General features: G+C 51.5%; 3 protein-coding genes and 1 pseudogene across 3 annotated transcripts in view; 2 read left to right on the top strand and 2 right to left on the bottom strand.

Moving 5' to 3' along the window:
* The first annotated feature begins 5 nt into the window (after window positions 1-5).
* Window positions 6-5,415, top strand: LOC103666250. The gene is made up of 3 exons (XM_040638762.1): window positions 6-25; window positions 110-441; window positions 4,315-5,415. The coding sequence occupies exons 1-3, from the start codon at window positions 6-8 to the stop codon at window positions 4,773-4,775; spliced, it is 813 nt and encodes a 270-aa protein (XP_040494696.1). The 3' UTR covers window positions 4,776-5,415.
* A 1,034-nt stretch (window positions 5,416-6,449) lies between these two features.
* Window positions 6,450-7,829, bottom strand: LOC121104772 (annotated as a pseudogene).
* Window positions 7,830-7,925: 96 nt separating this feature from the next.
* On the bottom strand, window positions 7,926-10,514 carry TIMM10 (translocase of inner mitochondrial membrane 10). Its single transcript, XM_008694138.2, has 3 exons — window positions 10,367-10,514; window positions 9,823-9,938; window positions 7,926-8,375 (listed from the first exon to the last, which is right to left on the bottom strand). Exons 2-3 carry the CDS (start codon window positions 9,891-9,893, stop codon window positions 8,174-8,176), a joined length of 273 nt encoding a protein of 90 aa, XP_008692360.1. The 5' UTR covers window positions 9,894-9,938; window positions 10,367-10,514; the 3' UTR covers window positions 7,926-8,173.
* A 9,035-nt stretch (window positions 10,515-19,549) lies between these two features.
* Window positions 19,550-22,696, top strand: part of SMTNL1 (smoothelin like 1) — a 5,976-nt gene continuing 2,829 nt past the window's right edge. The window contains exons 1-6 of the mRNA XM_040639127.1: window positions 19,550-20,248; window positions 20,457-20,589; window positions 20,697-20,748; window positions 21,924-22,082; window positions 22,247-22,361; window positions 22,498-22,649. Of these exons, the coding sequence (XP_040495061.1) occupies window positions 19,550-20,248; window positions 20,457-20,589; window positions 20,697-20,748; window positions 21,924-22,082; window positions 22,247-22,361; window positions 22,498-22,649 (1,310 nt within the window). The remainder of the gene's footprint in view (window positions 20,249-20,456; window positions 20,590-20,696; window positions 20,749-21,923; window positions 22,083-22,246; window positions 22,362-22,497; window positions 22,650-22,696) is intronic.

The following is a 22,696-nucleotide window of genomic DNA, read 5'->3' on the forward strand; positions in this document are numbered from 1 at the left end:
CAAGGATGGTGATAGATGTGCTTGAGTTTGCTTAATGAGTGTGCTTAATGAATGGAGAAGGCTATATTGGAAAGGAGAGAGAACTTATGACAGTTTAAAAACCTTAAAGCCACTGTAATAGTTCAGATGGAAAAAAAAGGGGGGGAAGCGACCTAAGATACACTTCTGCATCAGACTTGATAGGATTTCTCAGCCCCCTCCCTGGCCCCAAAATTAATCCCTTCCTAGACTGTCTTCCTGACACCACCCGAATCACATGGGATCTCCTGCTGGCTGCGGCCTGCTTCACAGCTGGGCCCACAGCAGTATTCGCTCCGGAGTCACGCCGCTGGGTCCCGATCCTGGCCCTGCAGCTGACGAGCTGTGCGATTCTGCCCAAGGCCTGCGCTCCCGAGCCTCGCTCTTCCAGCCCACGGAGTGCTGGAAGTAATAACATCCAGTGTAAGAACTTCTTTCTTCTAGCTAATAAATAGTTATTATAAGCTTTTGCATGAAGAATGGAAATAAAATGGTGCAGCTGCTTTGGAAAAACAGGCTGGCAGTTCCTCACAGTTAGCATAGAGTTACCACGTGACCCAGCAACTCCGCTTTTAGGAATACACCCCAGAACACTGAGAACAGCCGTAGACACAGAAATTTGGACACAAGCGTTCAGAGCGGTATTATTCACAATAGCCAAAGCGTCCAAGCAACCCAATTGCCCATCAGTTGGTGGATAAACGAAATGTGTGTGTACTGCTCTCCAATGTAATCATATTTGGTCATAGCAAGTCATGCTGCTCCCACATGGAAGAACCTTGTAAACATTGCTCGGTGAAAGAAGCCAGACACAGAGGGCCGCACAATGTATGACTGTACTTACATGAAATGCCCAGAATAGGCAGACCCACTGAGCAGAAGTGGATTCCTGGTTACCAGGACCAGTGAGGGAAAAATGGGAAGTGATGGCGAATGGGAATGAAGTTTCTTCCCGGGGCAATGAAAATGTTGTGTAATTAGACAGGGGTCATGGTTGTACAACTTTGTGAATATATTAAAATCCACTGAATTTTACACTTTAGTTACTTTTAAGATTACATTAAAAATATTTTTTTCTTAATTTTTAAAAACCAAAGAAAAGGGGGCGCTGGGCTGGCTCTGATGGTGGGAGCGTGAGACTCTTGATCTGGGTGTTGTGAGTTCGAGCTCCAGGTTCGGTGTAGAGATTACATTAAAAAATAAATAAACATAGGGGCACCTGGGTGGCTCAGTCGTTAAGCGTCTGCCTTCGGCGCAGGTCATGATCCCAGCGTCCTAGGATCGAGCCCTGCATCAGGCTCCCTGCTCTGCTGGGAGCCTGCTTCTTCCTCTCCCACTCCCCTGCTTGTGTTCCCTCTCTCGCCGGCTGTCTGTCAAATAAATAAATATTAAATAAATATATATATCTATATAACTATATCTATCTATCTTTAAAATGTTTAATTTTGGGTGCCTGGATGGCTTAGTTGGTTAGGCATCTGCCTTTGGCTCAGGTCATGATCCCAGGGTCCTGGGATCGAGTCCCGAGTCAGTCTCCATGCTGGGTGGGGAGTCTGCTTCTCCCTCTGCCCCTCCCCGCTGCTTGTGCGCTTTCTCTCGCTGTCTCTCTCTCACACTCTGGCTCTCAAATAAATAAACGAAATCTTTTAAAAAATATTTCATTTTATGTGAATTTATATCTCAATTTAAAAAACCACACACCTTTGCATGTGTCCGGCGCTAGGGATTCGATGGTGAGTAGGATGCAGACCTGGCCCTGAGAGAATGCAAAGTCCAATGGGACAGAAGTATAGAGGAATCGAATAATTACACAGGTGTAATTGCATCTAAAGGAGGTGCTCAGGAAGAGAGACATAGGGTGCTATGTGAACATATCAGGGGCTTGATCTAGACCAGAGGTCAGCATGCTTGTGCTCTGATCTGAAGATAGCTTCCCATGTCCGAATCAGTAGGATTTATCAGCCCCCCAAGAGGAAGACACAATGCATGCAGAGGTCCTACAGCAGGAGGATGCCAGGGACATTCAGTTTGCTGAATGAGGGCCAGAATGGCTGAGGCACACAGAACGAGGGGACCGTGGTGTGAGGATGCAGCTGGAAACATCCAACTATGTTGGACCTTCTAAAATAATAAGTGGGAGCACCTGGCTGGCTTAGTCGGTGGAGCGTGCAACTCTTGATCTCGGGGTTGTAAGTCTGAGCCGCATGTAGGGTGTAGAGATTACTTAAAAATAAAATCTTTAGGGGCGCCTGGGTGGCTCAGTCGTTAAGCATCTGCCTTTGGCTCGGGTCATGATCTCAGGGTCCTGGGATCGAGCCCCGCATCGGGCTCCTTGCTCAGCGGGGGGCCTGCTTCTCCCTCTCCCACTCCCCCTGCTTGTGTTCCCTCTCTTGCTTGCTCTCTGTCAAATAAATAAATAAAATCTTTAAAAAATAAATAAATAAAAATAAATCTTTTAAAAAATCTTTTTAAAATAAGAAGTGCCCAATAATGACTACAAATGACCTTCCTCTTCCCTAACCCGTTCCTTCTCCAGTGTGGCCTGTGTCAGTAAAAGTACCACCCACCGCCTAGTCGTTTAAGCCACAAAACTGGAGTTAGCCGACTTGCTCCCTGCCCCACCTCCCATATCCAACCTAGAGAGCCTGTGGACCCTATCCTTAAAGACCTCTCGTCTTCATCCACTGCCGTGCCGAAGCCCAGGTCATCAGCAACTGCGCCTCCGCTCCAGCAACCCTTTCAGCCTGGCTTTTTTAAAGATTTTATTTTAAAGTCATCTCTACACCCAACATAGGGCTTGCGCTCCCAGCCCCAGGTCAAGAGTCCCATGCTCCACCCACTGAGCAAGCCAGCCGCCCCTCTCAACCTGGCCCTTCTGATTCTGCCTGTGCACATGACCCCACGGTCCAGTCAGAATGATCTTCTGGAAACAGAATGGTCAGACCGCTCCCCTGACAAGATACCCATGACCCTTGGGCAAATATACAAACTCCTGACAATGCCCCCGAGTCTGTCTAGGCCCACCTGCAGCCCCAGCCTCTCTCTTCTCTATGCTTTCACCATGGTGACCTCTTCATGCCCATTAACACCCCATGTTCTCCCATCTCAAGTTTCTCCTGGGCCTGGAACATTCCCCTGGCTTGGCCTATCTAACTAATCCTTCAGATTATGGCTTAATGGTCACTTCCTGGGGGAAGGCTCCTTGCCTGATTCCAGCAATAAATCCCCTTGCTATGTGATCTGTATATCTGAGTTGCCTTTCGATGAAACTCATGAAGCTGTGTCTGTTTTGGGGGCGCCTGGGTGGCTCAGTCAGTTGAGCATCTGCCTTCAGCTCCAGACATGATCCGGGGTCCTGGGATCGAGCCCCACACTGGGCTCCCACTCGGCGGGAAGTCTGCTTCTCCCTCTCCCTCTGCTACCCCCCTGCTTGTGCTCACTCACTTGCACATTCTCTCTCTCAAATGAATAAATAAAATCTTCCAAAAAAAAGATGTGTCTGTTCTGTCAGATGGACTGTGTGCACCAGAGGGCGGGAACCCGTGCCCGCCTTCCTCACCTCTACCCTCCTACCACTTCACACAGAACCCCCACCACCTACCTGCCCCCTGCTGGCCAATTCCACTCATCCTTCAACTCTCACTTACCTATCAAGTTCTGGGGGACATCCTTTTCTGAGCACCCAGCCTTGGGGGCACATTCTTCTATATAGCCCACAGCGCCAGAACATCTCCTATGGCGCTGAACACAACTGCAAAGGCAACTGGGTTTAGTAGGTCTTCACATTCCGTTTTTTATCGTTTCTCTTCACCCCAGCACTTAAAACAATGCTCATCACAACACTTCCCTCAGGTCAGCCCACATTTTTATGATAATCCCTAAAATCGTATGCAAAATTCTATGTGCATGTACATTTTTCTAAAGAACCATCCACGGCTTTTGTTGCAGTTTCATGGGGGTCTAAGAACTGGAAACAGTTACGAACCTTCCCCCAGGAGCTGAAGATGCACTCTCCTTCAAAACAGCACTGCCAAACCAGACTTCTACTACTATGCAGAACTGTCCCCACTAGCATACATGTTCCAAGAGGGCAGGGACCTTTCCGTTTTGTTCAGTGATGTGTCTCAAATGCCTGCAACGGTGCCTGGCCCATGCTGGGTCTAGGAGGAGAAAGGCCACAGTCTCAGACAATTGTAATAGTTGTGAACACTGTACATGTGTTGGTTAGCGATGGCTACATAACAAATTATCCCAAAACGTCATGGCTTCAAACATTCATTATCTTGGTTTCTCTAGGTCAGGAGTCAGGGTGCAGCTTAGAGGGGTCCTCTGCTTCCGAGGTGGCTTGCAAAGCTGTGAAGTGTCAGCCGGGGCTGCGGGCGTCTGGAGAAGCAGCTCCTTCCGAGCTCATTCGCATGGTTGTCGGCTGGATTGAGTTCCTCACCGGCTGGAGGCTGCCCTCAGTTCCTTCCACACAGACCTCTTCACAGGGCAGCTCACAAGACGTAAGCTTGCTTCCTCATGGTAAGCAAGAGGAGAGAGAGAACGAACAAAACGACCATTCCAATCTCTTGTACCTTAACCTCGGAAACGGCATCCTGTCGCCTCTGCTGCGGTGTGTGTTAGCAGCAAGTCTGTGGGTCCAGTGCACGCTCAGGGGAAGCGGACTGTACCAGGAACAACTGGCTGCAGGCAGGGCCACTGGGGGCCATCGAGAGCTTGCCTATTCCTGGACAGCGACGTGTTTTCTCATGTAGCGTCCGGCTCACCTGCAAGCCCAGAGCAGGCACAGACCGAATGCCTATGGTCAAGCCGCTGCCAAGCAGGAATGGAGGCTCACTGGTTAGATATTCCAAACTTTCAAAGAATGTCAAATCCAGATTTTTGAGAGACATTTCCTGATTTTGAAACTGATAATCTAGGTAAAATACACGAGGATGAGCAGTTTTGGACTCCGCTCTATGGCACAAAGAGCCTAACCCATCCTACCACCCTTTGTGTGTTCCATCTCTCCTGTACCCCCTCCCGCTCCCTACAATAGTCACGAGGGCCGGGACCGAGCAAACTCATTTTGGATCCTTCCTGTAGCTCTTTGCATGTAGCAGCCTGTAATAAATATTGTTGAATGAAATATGAAATTGCTGACCTGTACCTCTTGGGGGAGCATCCCCCCACACACCCACCCCCCCAATTCTAGAGGAGTGGTTAAAAGTGGGCTCTGCTGTCTGAATAAGCTGGAACCCTGGCTCTGTCCCTTGCTTGTTGTGTGACCTACAGCAAGTAACTTTACAGAGTTCGGCTTCTTCATCTGCAAAGTGAGAATAACCATACCCGCTTGGGAGACGTTACAAGGATTAACTGAAATAATACACTTCTTAGCACACCACTGCAACTGAATAGCTATTCTTACTGGCTCCCTGGCACCTTTCCCCTTAATCCGTTACCTACCATCATCTTCCGCTACCCCCCCCCCCCCCCCCCCCCCCAGCTGGCAGCCAGAGCGAGCCTTGGAAGCGCAGATCTGTCTCTTTCACTGCCGGGGTTTACATCCTCCAACAGTTTGCCGCTGCCCTCAGTAGGAGAAAATCCAAACTCTTTAACACAGCTTCTCTTTTGGAGCTCTGCCTGCCCAGCCCCCAAGTCTCATCTCTCACCACCACCTCCCTTCACACTCAGCACTCCAGGCACACTGAAGCTGTTTCTTGAACACTCCACGCTTTCTGCCACTTCAAAGCCTTTGCAAGTACTATTCCCTCCAGCTGGAACCTCTTCTCTCCGCTCCTACCACCCCTTCTAGATGTTCCCGCTATGCACTATCAGAATTTTTGATGTCCCTTGGCTAAACCCGAGGGTAGGCACAATACCTATCTTTCTCACCACTCCCCTCTCCCTAGCCCGACGCTGACACGATGCTGGCACGGAGGAGGCAAATAATAGGCACTTGCGGAATTGCCCTCTGCAGCGCCGATCCTGTGAGCGGACAGCGCCACCTGTTGACCCAAGCTTGCACTTCAGTACCTACAAAGGAGCCTTCAGTTTTTGCCGGCCAAGGTCACCCGACATGGATTTGAAGTTTTCCAAGGGTCTATCCCATGTCTTCTCACACCAAACTCAGCAATAACAAACAAACAAACAAACAAACAAACAAGCTAACATTATCGAGCACTTGATCTGACAGCAGTAGGCACTTTCCTAAGTGTTATAAGTATTAACACTTTTCATTCTCACACCACTCACTCAAGGAGGTAGGTACCGCTACCACCATGTTATGGGTGGGGTAACTGAGGCACACGACACCGGTAAATGCCTTACCCATGATCACACGGCTAGAAAATTCCACCCCAGGCAGTCTGGCTTGGGCCTGCAAATTATTTTATTTTATTTTCCTCCACCCCCCCCACCCCGGCACAGAGCCCAAGACAGGGCTTGACCTCACAACCTGAGATTATGAACCCGAGCCAAAACCAAGAGTCAGATGCTCAACCGAGCCACCCCAGAGCCTCTGGGCCTGCACATGTAAGCCCCAAACTCACTGCCTCTAGCGCTCCCTTTACTCCATGCCCAGTGACCTGGTGAGGTTCCATTTCCAATACCCACCTTTCTCTACTATGAAGGCACTGCTGCCACAGTGGCATTGACATCAACCAAAATCCCACCTGGAGGGAGTGAGCCACACATTCCGAAAGGCTCATAGCTCCCCACGACACTCAGGAATTCGAGGCAGTGGTCTCCTCAGGGAGACAGCAAGAGCAGCAGTGACAGCAAGAGCAGCAGTCAGCCCCCACTCTTCTCGTGAGACCTCAGACAAGCAACCACCGCTCTGGGCCTCCACTGCCTAATTGGGCCCCTTAGCCCAGCTGAGTGGATTAGATCAGATTTTTTCCCCCATCGAGGTATTTCCTCTGCATGCATTACATCCCTAGAAAAAGAACCCCAGGATCTTCCCTCCCGTGTGCTTTCCTCTTGCTTCTTCCTGGTCCATGATGCCAGCTGAGGTTGTCAACACAATGAAACCAAACTGGCAGGATGGGAGATTATTCCGCCATTTTTCTAGATCTTTCAGCTGTACATCAAATCTAGGGATGATCACTCCACACTTGTTTAACCTGCCCGCGAGGTTCACCACAGGTTTCCCGGCTCTGTGATCATCAGTGATCTCAGATTCACCAAGGTAACCATGTTTCATCATCACAGAAACCGGACGATGACTCTAGAGCATGGCCTAATAAGAACCTGGCGTTTGCCTCCCCTTTCAGCATTAATGCTCGTGCAAACATCTGCCAGGACATTCATGTGCAGCATTACGGTGGCCCGGAAAGATGGCGGAAAGAGCTAGATCGGATATTGCACGAAGAGTGAGGAGTGCGGTTCCTGACTGAGGATAACAGTGAATGGCAGTGGTTTTCACTCAGTCCCCTCCTGGATCACTCACATCACACACGAAGCTGGCCCCTTCACGTTTTGATACTGCCACTCAGAACCCAGGGGCTGGCTACTTCCTTCTCAGATCCCATCTCCTGTTCACTCGCTCCTCTAAATATTCTCTTATATCTGGAAAAATGCCCGCCTGACTCCACTTAAATTTTAGGTTGTTATTTAAACACATGTATACAGCTCACATTTACTGAGCACTTCCTATGCCCCAGTCATCACTCTAAATGCTGGACACACATTAAACCATATAATCCTTGCCACGGCCCCAGGATTATCCCCCCTTTACAGATGAGGAAGCTAAAGCACAGGGAAGTGATATGCTCAGGGTCATACAGCAAGAGGCTGACCTGGGGTACAACCCAGAACACCACGCCAGTCTGTGCTTTTAAACACCACGCGAGACTCCCTCTGCTGGTAGACACTGTGGCTGCTGCCTCTACTCCCAAGTGCCAGGCACACTGCTTTCCGTGTAGTAGGTGTCCACAAACCTGTTTTAATATATATATACACACACATACACGTACATACACAGTCACATCGCAGTGTGACAAATACCCCTTCTTCAACCAGGAGAGTAGCCCTACCATACTCCGGCCTCCTGGAGGCTCTCCTGAGGGAGCCAAGGCTCGGCAGTCTTCACAGATGACACCCAGTGGGGGCACTTTTATTAGACAAGTGGGAAGGGGCAGGGCGCACCTTGGCGTGTATACTGTCTGGGGCCTCACACGGGCCCAGAGCTCTGCTGTACCCTCTTCATCAGCTCTTCATCCTGCATAGACAACTCTGTCAACTTCTTGCCCATCCGCTCATGGATGTCCAGATACTTGGAGACACAGCGGTCCAGGCACACAGACTCGCCCTTGGACAGTTCTGCTTCCTTGTAGTGGGGAGGCACGCACTTCCGATGGCAGGCACTCGTCATTCTGGGGGGGGGGGGGGAAGGGCAAGGTCAGGTCAGTGGCATACCGGGAACTCTCCATCATTCCTGCCCTGCTATGCTGATCTCATCTCCCAGGAAGGCAGTGTAAATCCTCAGTCTGCATCTCAACCATCTTAGAAGGTCCTTGAGAGCGCTCACCTGATCTGAGCCCACGTTCATTTAAATAGGAACCATTAGTTGAGCACTGGCTATGTTCCAGGCATCATGCTAAGTGCTTGACATGGTTTGCCACGCAGTCCTTACAATAACCCTATGAGGTAGGCACAATCATTATCCCCATTTTACAGATATGGAAATTAAGGCATGGAGAGCCTCAGGATCATGTAAAGCTGGGATATGAACCCACAGAGTCTGATCTCACAGCCTGCATTTTAACATTATTTAAAATATTTGGAAGTATTCGTATATATAGCCTCCAAGATAAACCATCAAGAGAAAATACCAGGTGGCTTAAGCCAATAAAAACAGCAAACCTGTGTGGACTACTTACTGTGTACCAGCCTTGATACTAAGAGCTTGTCATAGGTTTCTACATTTAACATCTATAATGTCTCTACAAGGTAGGTACCACTATTATCTCCGTTTCGTTTATTTTTAAAAAGATTTATTATTTATTTATTTAAGAGAGAGAAAGCACATGCACAGGCATGAGTGTGCGGGCGAACAGGGAAGAGGCAGAGGGAGAATCTCAAGCAGGCTCCCTGCTGAGCGCAGAGCCCAATGTGGGAATCCATCCCTCGACCCTGAGATCACAATCTGCACTGAAATCAAGAGTCAGATGCTCAACCGACTGAGCCACCCAAGCGCCCCCTACCTCCATTTTATAGATGGGAAATCCACCAAAAAGTCCAAGTAACTTGCCTGAGGCCATACTAGTGGTGATTGGTGCAGTTACAGTTTGTTCCCAAATCTGTCAAACGGTTGTGGGCACTAGTTTGGAGTCGGACTCGGGTACTGGTCCTGACATTGCTACCGACCAGCTGTGTGCCCTGAGAAAGTTATTTAACCTCTAGAAGCCTCAATGTCTTCACCTTAGAATGGGACAACTAAAACTGACCCAGTGGATCATTTTGAAGATTAAAAAAGATGAAGGCATGTAAACTGCTCAGCATGTGCCTGAGGTGGAGGACGAGTTTAAGAAATGTTAACTACTAAGTGGGCCATGTGCTGTTTATCACAAAAGGCAACACTCAACTGTTCCTGGAACCCAACCAGAGCTTGGACTGGGGCTTCTCTTCCTGCTCAGCCACTCGGTTGCCAACTGCATCCCAATCTAGAAGTCCACCTCGTTCTAGTGACCCCATACCGCGTCTGCATTAGCCCTCAACCATGAGGAGTGTAGGTGGGGCTGGTACCCTCCAAAAGGCACCCTGAGAAAGGGTGACCTATGATCGTTCTCAAAGACAAGGGAGCGCATTGTCGGCCCTTACCTGTTGTACATATCAGCCATCATCTCCACCTCCAGCTCCGCAGCCAGCTGCTGGGCCCTGAGTGGATCCATCTCAAACCTGCACCGAGGGGGAAATCTCCTTCTGGCCTCCTAGTCCTAGGAGCAGACATCGCCGTCAGCTTTCACCCCTCCCGTTCCGTTTCCCATCCCACGGGGTTAGAGGATGCGGAGGAATCATTGGACATCGGGCTGGCAAGGGCCACTGACCTCAGTGAGCTCAACCACCCCATCTCACAGATGTGGAAACTGAGGACCAGAAAGGGAACACTGCCCAGCCCAAGGTCACATAGCACGTCAACGAAGAGGCTGAAAATCGAGACCTGACGCCCCAGTCCCTAGCGGTCACCTCCACCCAGGGGAAGATCTTGAGACCGAAAAGGAACACTAAACCGCGGGCCTGAACTTCCAGGGCCCTAGGAATTCGAAAACACGCGGATCTAAGGTGACAGGTCCCGGTCCAGGGGTTGAACCTCTGAAATGGCGGCGCCATCATCAGGGTCACCTTGAGGCGAGAGGTCACTTACCACGGCCTGCGGCCAGTCACAATGCCCGCAGTGTCCCCAACTTCAGGCAAACACTGGAGACTCACCGTGGGACCAGGTAGGCTAGGGCGGAAGCACGTGGGTCACTTCCGGGAAGGAAGTCCCGCCTCTTCTTTGATCAGATTCGCTTCCGGAATGAAGTACCAGCGAGGCGGCGCTGGGAAATCGGCTACCATAGAGAGGGAGCTGCCGGCCGTGGCAGAAGGCGAAGGCGCCTTGCAAATGCTAGAGAGGACGCCAAAATACCATAGAGGCTTGGGCGGAGTGCAGAGCGCCTGCAGCCTGGCTGTCAAGTCGGTTGGGTTATCGCGGAGAGGTCGGAGTTTACCTGTTTTGTAGGAAGGGACCAGAGGGCCGAGCTCGGTGAACCTCGCCCCCACCCCCGGAGAGTTGAGGCCCCAGCACAAACCCACGCGCGGAGAAGGAAGGACTCCCCCAAAGAGCGGTTTTGTTTGTGCTGCAAATTAAGGTCACGTGGGACGCTTTAAACTATCCCAGTGCCCATACCTCACTTCATACCAATTAAATCAGAACCTCTGGGAGTAGGACCCAGGCATCAGTAAACGTTTCATTCCCTAAGTGATTTCTTTGTGCAGCCAAGTTTGAGAGTCAGTGCTCCAATGGACTGTGGGAACACAGCGGCCTGTAGGTCCTAAGCTTTCGCTGGGGTTGCAGAGAAGCGAGGCAAGGCTCCTGCTCACAGAAAAACGGAGGCATGTATACAGTCTGTTTTATGCAACTTCTGCTTCCCTAATTGCCCAAGGAAGTCAAGATTTTAAACACTGGCCCTCATTTCTGCTCTAAGGACTCATCTTTCTCAAGCCCTGTGCCCCCATACTTTACAATAAAGGTAGGGTGCCCGGGTGGCTTACTTAGTCCGTTAGGCGTGGGACTGTTGGTTTCCGCTCAGGTCGTGATCTCAAGGTGGTGAGATAGAGCCCTGCCTTGGCTCCCGGCTCAGTGCAGAATCCCCTTGAGATTCTGTCCTTCTTCCTCCCCCTTTGCCACTCCCTGAGTGTGCACTTGAGCTCTCTCTCTCTCTCCCAAATAAAGAAATAAAATCTTTTTTAAGAATTAAGGTATAACAGGGGACCCCGACTGGCTCAGTCAGTAGAGCACACAACACTTGACCTGCCCCCCCCACCTCCTCCTGAATTTGAGCCCCACCTTAGTTGTAGAGGTTACTTAAAAACTTTTTCTCGATAAAATTAAGGTATAACATTTTAACTAAAGTACCTGAAACTTAAGCTTAATTCTTTTAAACTCAAACTTAATTTTTAAATATATACATTCATTCTCATAACCACCACTCAGATCAAAATACAATGTATTTCCAACACCCTCAAAAGTTATCTTATGTTCCTTCGCAGTCAATACCCCCTCTCCCAAAGTTAACCACTATTCTGACTTCTATGGCCATCAGTTAGTTTTGCCTACTCTTGAACTTTGTTCATGTAAAAGGAGTTGTACATTATTTGCTGGTTTGTGCCTGACTTCTTTACCTCAATTGTAGTGTCCGTAAGATATCATCCACACTGTTGTGTGTATCTGTCATTCATTCTTTTTTATTGCCATCTAGTGTTTGTATGAATAAGCCACAATTCATTTATCTATTCACCTGTTGATAGACTTTTGGGTTGTTTCCAGTTTGGGGCTATTATGACAATGCCGCTGTGAGTATTACTATACATATGTTTTAGGGGACACATGTTGTTGTACTGGTTTTAGCTTGGTTTTAAAAAAAAAAGATTTTATTTATTTATTTGACAGAGAAAGAGAGAGTACAAGCAGGGGGAGTGGCAGAAAGAGGGAGTAGCAGGCTCCCCTCTGAGCAAGGAGACTGAAGCAGGGCTCGATGCCAGGACCCTGGGATCATGACCTGAGCTGAAGGCAGACGCTTAACTGACTGAGCCAGCCAGGCGCCCCTGGTTTTTGCTTTTGATAAGATGGTCAACACATGGAATATTAAGAAATTGCATGGGAAAAGGAGATGGGTTCTTACAAGAGTAATCGGCTTCCTTGATGGAATTTTTATTAGGTATTACAAAAGGTTACACACTGTATGGTTCCGTTTAAATAATATTCTCAAGATGACAAAATTATAGAGACAAAGAGATTCATGGTTGCCCAGGGTTAAAGTTGGGGGTGGAGGTATGTCTAGAAAGGGGTAGAACAAGGGAGATCTTTGCGGTGATGGGTTGGTTATGCATCCTGATTGCGGAGGAGTTATATGACTCTAAACATGTGATAAGATGTCATAGAACTATACACACCATTGTTCCAGTGTCAATTTCCTGGCTCTGATATTGCATATAGTTATGTAACATTGACTTTTAGTATTCTCCCTGTACTACTTATGCAACTTCCTGTAAACCTACAATTATTTCAAAATAAAAAGTTAAAACAATCATTACAAAACAGAAAAACAAGAAATGTACTTAAAGCACCTAGCCCATGGCAGATGCTCAGTGAAAAGTAGTCATTGTTCTCATTTCTTTTAATTTTTTGACTGTTATTAGAGCAAATGTAAAACATACAGAAAAGTGGAGAGCACAGTATATTGAATTTAACAGTTGTTAACATTTAGCCATATTTTTAAAATCTGTCTTGACCTCTCACAGATAAAGTCCTTTTCCACAGTGCCATTTTCATATTCTCAAAATTATAGTAATTGCTTGATGTAATCTTATGCACATATTCAATTTCCTCCAATTTCTCAAAAATGGCCCCTTTTGGACGCCTGGATGGCTCGTTCGGTTAAGCGTCTGCCTTCGGCTCAGGTCATGATCTCAGGGTCCTGGGATCCAGCCCCACGGCAGATTCCCTGCTCAGCAGGGAGTCTGCTTCTCCCTCTCTCTTTCCCTCTGCCCCCCCCCGACTTGTGCGCACTCATGCTGTCTCTCAAATAAATAAATAAAATCTTTTTTAAAAAAATAGCCCCTTTCGGGTGGCACCTGGCTGGCTCAGTTGGAGGAGTGTGCAACTCTTGATCTTGGCATTGAGTTCAAGCCTCATGTTGGGTATAGAGATTACTTCAAAATAAAATATTTTTTTAAAAATGGCCCCCTTTTATGTGGCAAGAACACTTCACATGAGATCTACCCTCTGAACAAATTTTTAAGTGCACAGTGCAGTTTTGTAAAGTGTGCACAATGTTGTATAACAGACCTTGGGGACTTATTCATCTTGAACACCTGAGACTTTATACCCATTGAACAACGTCGCACTTTCCCCCTCCCCCCAGTGCCCGGGTAATCACTGTTCTTACTGATGGTGATGTCGTGGCTATTAGCTACTATGAGACTGTCTTTTCCTTCCTATACTTATACAGTTGGGGATTTGAGAACACAAGTAGGAATCTCCAGTTGTTCCTGTTAAGTTTCTTCTTGTAAAAACCAAACCAAAACAAAACAAAACCAGTTTACACAGCCCAGCCTTCCAAGATCTCTTTGGAATCCAGATACGTCATCTAAAGTTGCTGACCTCTGTCAGCACCACCCCGAGGCTCTGGCCTCTCCCTCTACCGTGCTCCACCCCTTCCCAGCCTCCCAGGCTCCCGAAGGGAGTTGTGTATTTGCTACTCACCATGGATCGGTATTGTCCTCTTGGATGGGAACTCAACCACAAAGGAGGGGATTCAGGATGGTCCCCCGGAGTCTGTTATGGGCTCTGACCACTCATGAGAGGCGGAGAGAATACAAAGTCTAGATGGACTCCCTGGAGAAGAACAGGAGAAGAGAAGGCAAGAATGTCAGTGGCTTGAATGGAAGGGTCATTCTAGTGGCTTGGAGACAAAGCTGGCACAGTCTTGGTCACTGTTATCCACAATTACCATTCCGTACCACGTCTCCTCACCTTCAGTGTTGCCCATCCGATCCAAGCCACCACCATCTTGCACCTGGCTTACTGCAGTAATGTCCTGACTGGTTTCCCCACCTCAGTTCAATGCTCCCCCCTCAGTCTATTCTCAAAACGGCAACCAGAGTCATCTTGTCAAAAACTAAAGTTAGATCATGTCCCTTTACAACCTGAAAGGCTCCACTGGCTTCCAATCCCAGAGCAAAAGCCAGCGTCTGACAGGGGCCTCACAGGATTTCCCCCGCCATGACCTTCTATTAACTTATTTATTTATTCAGTATGTATGTATGTATGGAGCACCTCCTGTGAACCCCGCAATTAGGTAGGCCCTGGGAGATAAAGTCTCTGCTTTCGAGGAGCTTAGAGGCCAGTAAGAGTCAGATAATAAGTAAATGAACAAGCTCACTTTGAATTCCAATAAATACTATGAAGAAAATAAACCAGGACAAAATGATGGAGAGGGACTGAAGCCATGGAGTCCTCTCTGAGGGAACAGAATTTGAGCTGAGAGCAGAATGAGAAGGAAACAGTCTTGCAAAGAGCAGAAGCAAAAAGCTGACATCCTTGAGTGTGGAAAGGAATCGATTTATTTCAGGAACAGGAAGGAGGCCAGTGTGACTGAGGTGGAAAGAACTGGGGGAGGTGGTTTTGGAGAGCCCCAGGCTCCCTAAGCGATAGGGGTGTCCCCTGCACACATTCTCCCAAAGTAGTACCTCTCTGAGATCACAGGACACAAAGGGAAGACACGGATTTGTTTTCCTGAGCAAAATCTCAATTCAGGGGCGCCTGGCAGGCTCAGCCGGCAAAGCCTGTGACTCTTGATCTCAGGGTTGTGAGTTCAAGCCCCATGTTGGGCATAAAGATGACTTAAAAATAAAATCTTAAAAAAAAAATCTCAATTCAGTATGAAGAGCTCAGAGCGTCCCATGTACCAGTCACTTCAGCTTAAAACAGAATTCAGTCTTGTATTTTCTAGACCCTAAGCCCAGTGCTCCATTGGCTTGGGCCCTGGCTCCTCACCTGTTTGCCCCTCCCCTTCCACATCTCTCTGTGCTGTGTGAGCCCCGAGACACCCCCCCGTGGGCAGCTGTCCCATTCACCCCCTCTGCCGCCCACCCTTCAGCAGCTGTTTCTGTCTGAGGAGGAGTAAAGGACTATTTAAAGGAACATGGGGTGAGGGGAGCAAAGGGAGCAGAGGAGGCCTAGCCTGGGCTCTGGATGGGCAGGCGAGGCCAGAGGGCTGGTGACCATCCTCCACATGGGCCTACAGATGGTCTTCGGGGTCACCAGAGCCAGGCGAGTACATTGGGAAGAAAGGTGGCCGCAGGATGGATACCGCCGGGGTCAGGGCAGGAAAGACGGGCTGTGATTGAAAGGTGCCACCTGTCAGATCTTCACGGGAAATCTGAGCCTCCTGGGCCAAGGGAAAGTGTTGTACCAACAGGGCGGTAAACAATGCTCTTCTTCAGCTGAAGGCTCTTGAAGTGGGGGTGGGGTGGGTAGAAGGGGGGAGGAAGGGGGAGGCAGGCAGACGGAAGAGCTGGGGGCTAGAGGCCGCTGGCTGAGGCTAAAGGCAGCCCAGGAGTGAGGCCGCTCAGCTGGAGGAAGGAGACAGCTCCAAGCCCCCAGGCAGAAGCCCCACAGGTAGGAGAAGCTCCGGGCCCCTTTTGAAGTGCCCCCCTCCAGCTGCCAACCCCTCTCCCACCTTCCAAGGGCTGGAACCTCCACGCAGAGTCCCAGAGTTGGCGAAATCTCGGCTCTTTGCTAATCCTCTCCACCTCTCTGTCAACTCTCTTTGGATGCTACAGGTCGGGGAGCTAGCTCTAGGGTGTTGGGCCACTTGAGATCACCCACAGAGTAGCCTGCAGGTGGCCATCCCCCGGGAGGACCTGACGGGGGCAGAGAGGGCCTTGGGAGTCTGGTCTGGTCGGGGTGGGAGGCAGACTCTCTAAGCAGTTGAGAGTGTCTTCTCCAAGGGAGGGTCACTGGCTGGGATGGGGGACAGACAGCGATGGCCTCAGGACCACCAGCAGACAGACTGGGGGTCAGGGAGGTGTTCACAGAACCATCAAGTGTCGTCTACAGTATTTGGGGCTTGGAACTCGAGCTCCTGGGTTCTTTTTCTCCCAGCCGGCCGAGAGAAACGGAGAGAGAAGGGGAGCTGTCTGCAGTGCTGCTTTGGATACAAAACAGGGTGCCTGTAGGCTTCCTGGGGAGGAAAGAGAAGGCGAGATGGAGAGGAAGGGATGGAGGGAGGAGAGGGCTTGCCGTGCATGTGGAAGAGAGAGAGCTGCACTCCTCAGCCACACCCGGCTGCCCTCGCCCACCAGTGGGGTGCCCCTCACTCTGGGCTCGAGCCTCTGGAGGGACGCTGGCTGCAGAGCTGGCGGGAGCAGCACCTTTGGCACAAGCACCAGACCGCTTGTCAGGAGACCCGGGTTCTAGGTATGGTTGGGCCCTTTAACCATTGGGGTGGGTCCTGTGACTTTACTCAAGGGGCTCCCAATTCCTAATCTGCAAAACGGGACCAGTAACACCTATTCCAAAGGGCTAGAGCAAGGAATGAGTGAGGTCCCGCAGGGTCCCGCGGGGTGAGCTGGAAACCTGCTAGAGAATCGTTAGTGTTGGGGTGGGTGCTGCTACCCCGGCTTCTCACATTCTGGGGTTCTTCACTCCTTATCTATTTATGACAAGCCTGGGGGTGTGGAAAGCTGAGGTGATGAACACACAGGACGGCCGAGGTGTGTGTGTGCGCGTGTGTGTGCGTGTGTGTGCACCTGCCCCTTCCTTCCCTCCCGCCCCCACCCCCCGCAGCGTGTAACGGATAGATGAAAGGAAAGATGGCCACAGCGCTCTGCTAAGTCGTAGCCAAGCACCACAGCCCTCTGAGGTATAAAAGGGGCTTGTTGTCATCTTACTGGCGTTCAGTCCTCCTTGCCTTGTCTACCAACGAAATGCCCTCGTGGCTGGGTCAGGGCCAACATTAATGGGCAGAGGCCAACCTACAGCCATACGGGCTGCTGTGTGCTGAGGGCTCCCTTCAGGGTGCCTGGCTGGCTCAGCCGGTAAAGCATGCCACTCTTGATCTCAGGGTTGTGAGTTCAAGCCCCACGTTGGGTGTGGAGCCTAGTTAAAATTAATAATAATATGATAATAACAATAATAATACAAGAAAGTCTTGAGTGCTCCCTTCATGCCAGGCACACCTCAAAACACTTGCTATGCATTGGCTTCCTTAACTGTCCAGCACCCCACAGGGTGATTTTTATCTCGACACATCACAACACGGGGAGGGCAGGTAGCTTGCTCAAGATCACACAATTAGTAAACAGTGGGAAGACTCCAGACTTGATGATTTTCACCCCTGTTCCACACCACCTTCCAAAGCGAGCACGGAGTTTGGGGTTGTGTGGGTCATTTAGGCCAGCGTCTGCCATACTTGCCTCTGGGAGACAGGGCATCGCTCAAGATGGCGGTAGGCGCGTCTCAGGAAAAGCAAAGCAAAAAGAAAAGAAAGCAAGAAAAAGTAAATCCACGGTCAAATAGGTTTGGGGAACAGTGAGTTAAATAAAGCTAAGCAAGTTAAGGTTTCTTTACTATGGAGTGTCTAAAACCCCGTTCTGTGCTAATGAAATTGTGTATCTCTAAAAGGGTAAAGAGGAGGCTGTTTCTGGAACAGCCTCCGCCAGAGAATACATTTCCCTGACCCCAGCTCCTATTAATGTCTTAGAAGACCCCAGTTTTCCACAGAACAGTTTGGAAAATCTGATCTAGACCAATCCTGTCATTGTCAGTAGAAACTGAGGATTCGAGAAGCAAAGGGTCTGCTCCGGTCTCAGAGTGAGCGAGTAAGAGATGGGGTCAGTCTGGCTCCGTGGCCTCCTGGCTCCCCGCTGATGTGCATTCCATCTCCGGCTGGTTGGCTCCCAGCTAATACACGGCTGGAACTGCTGAACCATGAAGGGGCTCTGGCGGGAGGAGCGGAGTGGGCGGACAGTGTGAGCATCTTTGCAAATCCCAGCCTGCTTCCTCGGAAACCGTGGGGGCACCGAATCCAGGAACCCCGAGGACTCTGGACTGGGGGCTGTAAGACCCGAGCCGGTGGCAGGAACGGAGCCCTGTCACCAGTCCACCTATCTTCCTGCCTCTGTCCCAGCTGCCCAGGTGCCCTGGGTACTGTCACCCAGAATGATGGCACGGCAGAGGGCAGGAGGTATTTTTAGCCAGTGACAGGAGTACCTCCTTCTCTTACTGCCTGAGTCATGCCCTGAACACTACTTGAGGATTGATTTCTTTGTAAACAGACACCCAAGAAGGGCAGGGGCATGCAGCTGGCCCTGTCCCCCGCCCCCCGCCCACCTGTCTTTGTAGACCCTACAGTATATACAGTACTGGAATAGGAAAGCTCAGGTCAAGGTATTACACCCTCCCCTCCTCCCCGCCCCATCCCTGGCAGTAAGAGGGTCAGATTTCTCTGGCAGAGGTGAGGGAGAGTACGTTTCTATTCTTCACCAAAATAAACGTGGTCCAGGCCCACCTTTTCTGAGAACCACTGGCTGAGCTGGGACAGAGCCGTGGCAGCTGGCGAAGCTGGCAGAGCCCCAGAGACCAGCTGGCCCAGGCTTTCCCAAATTTCAAGCATTTTCACGCCACCCCCGGGATTTAAGCACATCTGTACCACCTGTGTCCTGCTTTCCCGAATGCTTTCCTTTGAATTAACTTATTTTTAAATTCAACAAATATATTTTTAAAAGAAAGTTTATATCACTATTGGAAATGGAAACTCAATATCACCGGCCAGAAATAGAAAGTAACCGTAAAAAGAAATACAACGGAAACAAGGCAGCACTATTAGACTCTATCTAGATACTTCTCCCTGCTTTGGGCTCCGAGCCAAGTTAGCTACTACATGCATTAAAAGGGGAGAAGTGTTCCCGATGCCAGGACCCCATTTTCACCATTTCATTGCCTTAATCAGAAAGAGGCAAGATCCTTGAAAAGGCATTATGTGATCTGATGTTCTTTAAAGCCCAAGCCACAGCCTGCGGGGGGCTGTTAGGTGAACACCATCCCAGGCCAAGTCCATGTGGCCCAACACCTCACCTGTGGGGAAGCCGTGCTGGACCCCTTCATTTTACCACAGGGAACGCGGATGCTCCCGTCACATGTCCAAGCGGTGGCACCATGGGGGACCCAGGACTGAGCAGCAGGCCTCCAGACTCCCAGGCCAGTGGTCTCTGAGGGCGGGGTCTTCACCTGGCGCAGGAATGGGGCGTGACCAGGTCTGCTTGCCTCCACTTTCCAGAAATGGAGCAGAAGGAAGAGAAGCCCTCTGCGGATGGGACCACGGTCTCCCCAGCCCCGGAGGCCCCCGTGATGCAGGGAGGTGGAGACCCCGCAGAGGAGGCCAAAGGCACAACCGAGACGAGTGTCAAAGAGGGGCCTCCAGCTGGAGCCGGAAAGCAGGAAAGGGCACCAGCCGAGGACTGCACTTCTCCTGAACTTCCGGGGGAAGCCAATGGATTGGATGAGGTCAAGGTGGAGTCCAAAGCGGAGGCTGAACTTCACAAGGAGGATGGTGGGAAGGAAGAGACCCAACCTGCCCCCAAGGAGGCTGAGGAAGCACAGGGGACCACGCTGGCCTCTGAGAAGCAGCAAGCTGACGAGAAGGAGGCCAAGCCCCAATCTAGGGAGGAAGCCTGTGAGAATGACGAGGCCAAGGCTGAGCCCAAGCAGGCTGCCGGGGAGCAGGAGGCCAAGACTGGAGCCAGGGAGGCTGACGGGAAGGAGGAGGCCACAACGGCCTCTCAGGAGAAGAGCAGCAAGACAGAGGAGCCCGCGGCTGAAGGCCAGGAGAAAGCCGGTGCCCCAGAGGCCAGGTCAGACTCTCAGACGAAGGCCGCCGTGGAAGGGGAGGCTGGCGCTGAACCTCGGGAGGCTGACGGGAAGGAGGAGGCGGTGAGTGAGGCAAAGGAGAGGAGGGAGGAGGCCCCCCAGTGTTCTGAAGTCCTCTGCACCCCAGAAAGTAAGCCCAACCCCCCCGCCGGCTTTATTCCTTTGGGAAAGTCTAGTCTTCCCAAAGACATCAAGAGCCTGGGGTGGGGGGTGCAGCGCGGTGGCCCCAGGCTGCCTTCTGGATCTTTCTGAAGCCCTCACAAAGCCTCGGGCAGGTGCCTGTGGGACCATGAGCCCACACAGATCATGTCTGTTCCAGGAGCCAGGTAGTCCCAAGGAAGAGCAGGACCAGGGTGTGGAGGCAGAGTCGGAGGAAGGAGCAGGGGTGATTCCCAGCTCCCCTGAGGAATGGCTCGAGAGCCCCACGGAGGAGGGCAGTGGCCTCAGCCCAGGTGAGTGAGCCCAATGGCCCGTGGGGCGCTGTGGTTGCTACCCTGAGGGGGTGTGCAGATAGCACGTCAAGATAGCTCCAGCTTCCCCCCCCTTTCCCTCCTTCCAGATGGGCTGGGTCCAGACACGGAAGCTTCCGGAGAGACCAGTCCTTCTGCCAGGTAATGTCAAATTCTGGGGCCCCCGTTCCAACGCCCTCTACCACGCACTCCCTTCAAAGTCTACCATCGCCTGGGCCTGGGTCTCCCTGGCCCTTGATCTAGAGATAGTCCAGGATTCCTGGCTTTCAGCCCCCAATCCCAGGGCAGAGCCCAGAAAACCAGAGGAGCCAGAGGCTGGGAGCAAAGGGACCATTTCCCCCTCCACCGCTAAAGCCTCCTCCTTGGCGTCCTCAGTAGATCTTCATGGGGCTCCTCGTCTCGTCCCTGAGCACGTTTCCGTGGCATGAGCACTGCCCACAGAGCGTGAGCAGAAAGGCTGAGTTCAGGCAATGACTCTGCCACGTACCAACCGTGTGACCTTGGCCATGTCACTGTTCTCTTCTGTGAAGCAGGTGCCGTAATCGTACCTCATAGGATTAGTGTGAGGCTTCCATGGCATAAAAGGTAAAAAGGACATGGGGCGCCTGGCTGGCTCAGTCGGTAGAGCATGCAACTTTTGGTCTCAGGGTCGTGAGTTTGAGCCCCATGCTGGGCATAGGGATTACTTTTAAAAGAACAGTGGAGAGCACTGAGCACCGTGCCTGATACCCAACGGGTGCTGGATACAGCAAGAACCTTCTTGAATTGTCCAGCTTGACTCATTGGAAGAATCATCCTTTGTCTTGACCTGAGATTCACCTCCGTGCCAGTTTCTCAGGGAAAGGTAACGGGTGCGTGTTCACACGGGCCGTCATGTGGCAGGCTTGGCTGGATGCTCTCCACTTCCCTTCTTTCTTCAGCCTTAGAGCCCCCTTGGCAGGTAGCTCTTCTTGTCCCCAGTTTCCAGATGAGGAGGCTGAGGCTCAGAGAAGTGACATGACACTCCCAAGATCACACAGCAAATAAGAGGCAAAGCCAGGATTCAAACTCAGGTCAGACCTCAGACTTGTCTTAGCTCTGCACACATATCTCACCAGACCACACGCTCCCCAAAGTGAGACAGCCTCATTATTCTGCCTCGATCCCCTCCCAGTGCTGGGCACAGAGGAGAGGTGTGCCGGGAGTGGGGGCCACAACTTGGTAAGCCTCATTTGACTGCAGGGAGCTCCCACCCTAGCCGGGCTCCCTGCCCACTCCTTGTGTCCTGGAGGGGCTGATCTCAGCCCCTCTCACACTGCTCTGAACCTTCTCCATAGTGAGTCTTCACCCAGTGACGTGCCCCAGAGTCCTACAGAGCCCCCTCCCTCCCAAGAGAAGAAGAAAGAGAAGCCACCAGAGCACAGGGTGTCAGCCCCTGCCCGGCCGCGGGGGCCCCGAGCACAGAACCGCAAAGCCATCGTGGACAAGTTTGGCGGGTAGGGTGCAGGCTGGGCTTGCCCCAGGAACCACGGGCCGGTCGGCAGGGCGGGGGCCCTGAGAGCATGGGAACAGTCCAGGCCCGGGTGGGAGGACTGCTATCTGGGGCGTCCTATGAGCTCACTCCTCCCTGGCCGGGCCTTCTCCATGCCTCCCCTCGCAGGGCAGCGTCGGGCCCCACGGCCCTGTTCCGAAACACGAAGGCAGCCGGGGCGGCCATTGGCGGTGTCAAGAACATGCTTCTGGAGTGGTGCCGGGCCATGACCAGAAACTACGAGGTGGGCCGGGGCAGGGACCCTCGCCCAGGGCGGCAGGGCCGGGGAGGGGCTGGGTGGCGCAGAGCCCGAGGGGCAAGGCGCAGGCCCTTGGGCCGGACGCTCACCGAGGCCCGCTCGGGGCCCCGCTCGCCCGCAGCACGTGGACATCCAGAACTTCTCCTCGAGCTGGAGCAGCGGCATGGCCTTCTGCGCCCTCATCCACAAGTTCTTCCCCGACGCCTTCGACTACGCCGTGCTGGAGCCCACGCAGCGCCGGCACAACTTCACCCTGGCCTTCTCCACCGCAGAGTAAGCCGCAGCTACTGACCGGGGGCCGGGGGGCGGGGGGGGGGGGG

The sequence above is a fragment of the Ursus maritimus genome, unplaced genomic scaffold (genome assembly GCF_017311325.1).
Source record: "Ursus maritimus isolate PB19 unplaced genomic scaffold, ASM1731132v1 scaffold_23, whole genome shotgun sequence".
Taxonomy (NCBI): Eukaryota; Metazoa; Chordata; class Mammalia; order Carnivora; family Ursidae; genus Ursus; species Ursus maritimus.

What these genes read in the sequence shown, in the direction of transcription:
- LOC103666250 (XM_040638762.1), top strand. Translation starts at nt 6, where the DNA reads ATGGTGATAGATGTGCTTGA. An exon ending in ATGGTGATAGATGTGCTTGA is followed by an intron (nt 26 to 109) that starts GTTTGCTTAATG and finishes AAAACCTTAAAG; the next exon opens with CCACTGTAATAGTTCAGATG. An exon ending in TGGAAGTAATAACATCCAGT is followed by an intron (nt 442 to 4,314) that starts GTAAGAACTTCT and finishes TGGTTTCTCTAG; the next exon opens with GTCAGGAGTCAGGGTGCAGC.
- TIMM10 (XM_008694138.2), bottom strand. Translation starts at nt 9,893, where the DNA reads ATGGATCCACTCAGGGCCCAGCAGCTGGCTGCGGAGCTGGAGGTGGAG. An exon ending in ATGGCTGATATGTACAACAG is followed by an intron (nt 8,376 to 9,822) that starts GTAAGGGCCGAC and finishes CCCCCCCCCCAG; the next exon opens with AATGACGAGTGCCTGCCATC.